This window comes from Mastomys coucha, unplaced genomic scaffold, assembly GCF_008632895.1.
Source record: "Mastomys coucha isolate ucsf_1 unplaced genomic scaffold, UCSF_Mcou_1 pScaffold18, whole genome shotgun sequence".
NCBI lineage: Eukaryota > Metazoa > Chordata > Mammalia > Rodentia > Muridae > Mastomys > Mastomys coucha.
The window spans coordinates 16,180,388-16,187,184 of NW_022196900.1; the positions used below are offsets into that span (position 1 = coordinate 16,180,388).

Sequence of the window (6,797 nt, forward strand, 5' to 3'; positions counted from 1 at the left end):
CAACTTAAATAACAAATTCATTTTTGGAATTTTTCTATTTTAATTTATAAATAGCTTCTTTTGCTGAATTGGGGGTTGGGTTTTTTAGTTTGTTTTGTTGTTGTTGTTTCCAGTTCTTAAGAGTCTTCTCTGTAGTGTGCAGTAGAAAGTTTTTGCGACAGTTGAGGAGGATATTCATCTGACTGAGAAGTTATAATTCTGTATCATAAAGTAATTAGTTGACCTGCTTTAAAAGCAGTGAGTATTAGATCTTAAGTAATTTTAATAGTTTGAGATTAAGTAACTGATATTGGTGATTCAAATATGCTATAAATTTAAGCACAGTCGTCTTCATTTCACAGTACATCATGGTACTGTAATTGATCGCCCAGTTTTCTACTATAAAGTGTGACTAAGGCAAGGAACTGAAGAGCAACATTGAAAGACAAGCTATGTTAAGAAATGAAACATTGATACTGGGATATAAAGTGAATAAATTTGATTAAAAAAATGAAACGTTTACAAGTTGGTATTTCCACATGCTCTCCCCCTTTCTTAAACCTCCTGATACTAAAGCCATTTGATACCCATATTTGTTTGTGAGCATATTATTGTTTTACTTTTAAATCAGGACAGTTAACTACTGGTTTTTAGTGTAGATACCAGACCGTATGTAACACAGTAACACAGAGTGTCTCTCCACCCTAATTAAGAGTGTTCAGCAGTGAATCCAAGTTCTAGTGAGGCTGACCTTGTGAATTAAAGTGTCCAGGGGCAGTGTCATAATTATAAAGCAGACTTAAATCACCCCAGTTGATGAGTTGAATTTAATTGCTTCCCTTTTTTCCAGTTAAAGGCATTAGGATTTCCTGAAGGACTTGTGATTCAAGCATATTTTGCTTGTGAGAAGAATGAGAATCTGGCTGCCAACTTTCTTCTACAGCAGAACTTTGATGAAGACTGAAGGGACTCTTTTGTACCTCACACTCACACCAGTGCATTACACTAACCTTGTTCACTGGATTGTCTGGGGTGACTTGGGCTCATATCCACAATATTTGGTATACGGTAGTAGGTTGGTGGGGGTGGGGGTGGGGAGCTAGGATATAGGGCAGGGATACATACAGTGCATGTCTGCTTCAATAGCAGATGCTGCAGATTCACACAGTGTAAAATACTATACAACCAAACATCCGCCTTTACAGGTCTTTATTCTTCTAAGCAGTAGGTAACTTTTCCTGGGTTTCATTCTTTCTAGTGTACTAGATTCAGAAATTTAGTGTGATGCCCTGCTTTCTCTTTCCTTTGACTTAACATTGGTTTCTGAAAGAATCTTTGCTACCTAGAACCTACAGTCTGTTTTATGGCAACACTGGATAATGGCTTTTTGAAATTGAGAGGGAAAAAATTGGAGCATCTGTAAACAGAAATGCCAAATTATTGATAGTCATTGTTGCTGCTTCATATAAGTATGAAATTGATACGGAAGGAAGCCCATTCTTCATGTTCAGTGCTTGGGGTGGGGAAGTAGAAAGGGGACTTTTTCTTAAAATGAAAATAATTACTGCTATTTTAAAATTTCTTGATTATTGAATGTGAGACCCTCTAACATGATTTGAGAAGCTGTACACGTATAGGCAGAGTTATTTTCCTGTTTACATTTTTTGTTTGTTTGGGGGAAATTGGTAGGTGTCTAATTACTGTTTACTTCATTGTTGTATTGCAGTAAAAGATTTAAAACAACCATTGCATGTTTGCTTTTGATGTATCCCTTTGTGAAATTAGTACTTCTGGGGCCAATGAAGAAACTTTGCAACATTCACTCCCCTTCCCCCTCCCCTTAGTAGAAACATGTTTGATCAGCAAGTCGTGAGTCAAACTGCTGCCTTTTAAAAAAAACCACAAAAAGCTGATTCAGTTCAAAATTAATGCAAATCTTTCGAAACTGGGTTTCTGATACTTGTGGATGTTTTTCTTTATTAGATAAGAATGTATTACCATTAAATCCATTAGTATTACATTGCTTTCAAAGAGAAGGTGGGTGGAACTATAATCCAGCATCTTTTACTGCATTTAAAGATGGGAGTAAACTTTTGTATGGTTGGGAGATGTGGCTGGAAAGTACTTTGGAAAATATACAATCAAGATATTTCGTCTCATATTAAAAGAAAAATCTCAATCACAGTGTTGGCTTTTATTTGGATTTTGCTCATCTCGGTTTTTCTTTGGAAACTCGCTCATTGGTGTTGCTATTTGATTGTAAAGAGGGGCCTGGTATCAGCTTGTTGAATTTGTCAAGTCTTTTCCTGAACATAAATGAGAAAGAGAATATTGAAGGAAGTAATGTTTCCCACCGTCTGATACTGTGTAAGAAGATGGCTCTGCAGATCCCCTGCGCAGTCTCTTGCAGTGTGCTCATGGCCACTTGGTGATAACTCTGAAGCTTTCTCGTCATGTGCTTATAACCTGTTCCATGAAAATAAATGAAACTATGATTTTCCTTCATACTGTACCATGTTTAACTTTCATGTATTCCACAAACCTGGTAGGCTGTTGGATGTCGTATTGCCCGTGTGCTTTACAGTCGATCATATGAGATGTCTCAGGAGAATGAAACTGCATCATTCTTTCAAGACAGAACAGCAGTGGATTGGGGAGAGGGGTAACAATTCCAGTGGTATAGAGGAATGCTCCCATTTGTTGTTCTGCCTGCTCCCTTACTGCTCAGAATGTTAGCATAAGACAACACAGGGAGCTTATAAAAATAGCAGCTGTTGTTTCTCTTTGGAAAGTGACAACAGAAGTTGGTGACATGGAACTCCTGTCCTTGAACACAAACCTGCAGATACTAGGGGAAATGGTTTCCCCAGAGGACAGCATGGCCCATATGACCATTTCTTCCTCAGCCGAGACACCATACATGAGTGAGGTGGGCTTTCATGCTTGTTGCTGCTACTGCCAAATTAGATAGTTTTGGTAAATATCTTTAATAGAGGTGACTATTGGACTTTTGAATCTGCATTTGAGATATACTAGCATCTTTAGTATTTTTATTGTTTTGCTGCTCTATAGGAAATATGAGGAGGCTGAATTTATATTTGTAAAATTACTTTGCCATCTTTTAGTCATATATTTTTGTCTCATTGTTTAAAAGTACTGAAATGTTCCACCCTGTTACATTTTCCTGTACTAGATGGCTAGGACTCCAGAGAATTGACTATAAAGGATTTTCAACACACCTGATAATTGCATTTCTCATTTTTTAAGATTCTTCTAGACAAGCTTAGATGGGAAGTGATTTTGCTTCCATCCCCAGTACTTGTCCTGGATAGAAGTTGGTTGGTACATCATTTAAGAGGCCAGCTGCAGGGTCCTGGTTCTCAGCTAACACATGGACTCGGTGGTGGAATACCTGACAGGCTACAAAGGTGCTTAAATTAATAGATGGCACAGAATTAATTACCAATTGCTCCGTTTCCAGTACCCAACTCAAAAGTGGTAACACATGTAACAAGAGAGTGGTGATTGCTTTCTGAAGGTTGGACACTTCCCGATCACATCTCATGTCCCCCACTCCCACCCCCAATCAGGCTGGAAAACAATGACCATAGAAGTAAAATCTGGTTTACCACTACAAGCTACAAATGATCTTTACCTTTCTTTTCTCTGTGTAGCCTTGGCTGTCCTGTAATTCACTGTGTAGATCAGGCTGTTCTGGAACTAAGAGATCCACCTGCCTCTGCCTCCCAGGGCTTGGATTAAAAGTGCGCCAGGCATGGTCTTCATGCTTTTAGGTGATACTAAAATCAGGTTCTGTGGGGTGGAAAAGCGCACATGTCCCTCTAGTTTTACACATGCCCACACATGCTCATTTAGCTATTAAGTCCTAGTGGGGTTTGCTGTGGATTACTTGGAACAAAGCCTAAACAGCTCCTAATTCGTCACATAAAATGTTCAGCTTCTCCTATTCTCTGGCTGTGTTTCCTTTGGTTTCTACCTTGCCATGCTGGGACATGACTTCAGGTCTTCACTTAGTTTGGTTCTCACGTGTAATATCACAAGCTCCTAAATCCTTGGCATCTCCATTGGGAGCATCTTGTGTCTGGTATGTTAACCTGGCCTTGGGCTGCTTCGAAGTTTCTCCATTGCTTTACAGTTCTTGTGCTTGGAGTAGGATGGTAAGAATTAGTCCAGAGCACACTGGCATTAGTAGGTGCATCTGAAGATCGGAGGCCTGCAGTCACAAAGCAGGATGAGAGGCAAGAGAAGAGCGGTTTGGCTAGTTTGACTGACTGGGAAGGGCAGTGATGCGGTGGGGCAGAGGCTTCAACTTACCAAGGAAGCGTCCGTAGTGGGAACTGCAAGGAGGCTCAGGAATGTATTGCAGAAAACCTTCCCCATCAACAGAGTTGATAGTTGTAACTGGTCTCAGATTATGTTCTCCCCAGGGGCTGAAGACCAGAGAGTGTAGTGTGGTCTTTGCCATCCTAACATCCTCCAGGAACAAATGAAAAAGCTGTCATCCAGGCTCGTGCCTCGCAGCAGTCAAGCTCCTGTTTCCTGTTTAACTGCCTTTAAATGGCCTTGTTTTCTGAGCTTCTTTCCTTGTCATCTTCAATGGGTGGCATTTCCCCATGTGTTGCACAAGTCTTTGCTTGATACCCATGGAAGGTTGCTTCTAGGATCTCTCCACTTCAAGGATCCCAAAGATGCCTTAAGCCCCTCACATAAAAATGTGTATACCCCTTCAATTCCCATGCTTCACTTGCAGATAACTTGTAATACTCAGTATGAAGGCCTTTGAATAGTCTTACACTGTTCTTTTAGGGGAGACAAAAAGTACATGGTCCACAGAGGTGCAGCTTTAGATAGATAGGAGTCTGCACCTTACTACATGGCTGTGGTTGGGCTGTTATCTGGCATGTAATCTTTGGTAGCTTTGTCTCCATTTATGCTCCAGCCCCTCAAGTGGGATTCCAGGCATACTTCCACTCCTGGCTTCAAATACTTGCTTGGTCTGTACTTAGTTGGGTGTGTGGATAAGAACTCGGGAGAATCATGGTGTAAAGGTTGAGTCAGCATTCTCCTGAAGCATAAGACCAATAAGAGATTCGGACATAAGTATGAGAAAGGCTGGTCCAAGGCCAGAGAGCAGAAAAGGCAGGACTGTTGGAGTGGGATTATGCTGGTGCACAAGGCTGCACAGGGAGCTATGCTGATAGTCAAAGGCTTCCTTCCGCTCAGGCTCTCCTTCCGAGGGTCATGTTGCACACTTGGAATCCTAGCACTTAGGTGTCAGGAGGATCTGGCAAGAACAACAGCCTTGGTTGCATGGCAAATTGAAGTGGAAACCAGATTGTGTGATAGCCACCCACATTGGTGAGAACAGTCAGCTTTACTCATAAGTCTACAGATATATGATATTCTACTAGTGGGTAGAATATCATATGTCCTGCATATTATATATTTATATTATATATTATATATAATATTATATATTATGATTTGTAACTAGCAGAATTGCAGTTGTGAAGTAAAAACGAAAATCACATGAGGAACCGTATTAAGGGTCGCAGCATGAGGAAGGTTGAGACACTGGCTCAGACTGTTCACTTCCAGACAACACTGCTAATTGGGTATCCCTACCCGGGCCATAACTTAGGTAACTAATCACTTCAGACTGCTTTCTGTCCACAGCCCTCCATACTTACATGGGTCGTTAGAACTGAAATGCTACTTTAAAGACTAAAGCAGTGTCTGGCCAGATGCTGGATTAGGTTATCAACAGCTTCCACTCTAATATCAGACTCCCAAAATTAACTGATTTTTTTATTTCTTTTTTTTTTGGTTTTTTTCGAGACAGGGTTTCTCTGTGTAGCCCTGGCTGTCCTGGAACTCATTCTGTAGACCAGGCTGGCCTCGAACTCAGAAATCCGCCTGCCTCTGCCTCCCAAGTGCTGGGATTAAAGGCGTGCGCCACTACCGCCCGGCCAAAATTAACTGATTTTAAGGTATTCAGTTGTACAGTCACAGAAGTTGTGTGCACAAGGCAGCACTTGATGTATCACCTCAAAACTAGGGAAAAAAAAAAAAAACTAACAAAAGCTTACAAGTAATGCATACGGTGATTTAGAGCGGGGTGGGAGGCAAGGGGACTGTATATTCAGTTGTTTGAGCCTGGAGTAACTTCTGTAACCACTCAGCATATTTTTTTAAAGTGATTTTAGTATTCTCATTAGAATTTCGTTTGCATTTTTTTAAAGATTTATTTGTTGTATGTGAGTACACTGTAGCTGTCTTCAGACACTCTAGAGAGGGCATCAAATCTCATTATGGATGGTTGTGAGCCACCATGTGGTTGCTGGGATTTGAACTCAGGACCTTCAGAAGGGCAGTCGGTGCCCTTAACCGCTGAGCCATCTCTCAAGCCCACCTCTCAGCATTTTGATGTATAGTTTTAAGTGTATAGTTTCTGACTTTTTTTCTTTCTACATTTCCTTTTGGTCTTTTAGATGTGTTTGATCATTTTGACTAAGATATTGTTCTAAGGAAATTAAAATGACTTAATTAGTCATTAAACATTTCATGTCTATATTTGAGACTAGTCTTACTATGCAGTTCTGTGTACAACTAGTCTTACTAATTGTCCTGGAACTTACTATGTAAATCACAGAGATCCGTTAGCATCTCCTCATAGGTGCTTGGACTATGTGCATGTGCCACCATGCCCAGTGACACCTACTCAATTTGAAATATTACAATTCAGTGTGGCTTTTATAATTTTGCACCATTTTTCAAATGTAGTACCATATGTAATA

The 6,797-nt window shown here is 40.3% G+C and overlaps 1 protein-coding gene across 2 annotated transcripts in view; it reads left to right on the top strand.

Annotated features, from left to right (window-relative positions):
- Rad23b (RAD23 homolog B, nucleotide excision repair protein) overlaps positions 1–2,491 on the top strand; it is a 40,479-nt gene extending 37,988 nt beyond the window's left edge. For both annotated transcript variants that reach the window (XM_031377441.1, XM_031377440.1), the window contains exon 10: positions 830–2,491. In XM_031377441.1, coding sequence (XP_031233301.1) covers positions 830–943 — 114 coding nt within the window. In that variant the 3' untranslated portion in view covers positions 944–2,491. The remainder of the gene's footprint in view (positions 1–829) is intronic.
- The last annotated feature ends 4,306 nt before the right edge of the window (positions 2,492–6,797 follow it).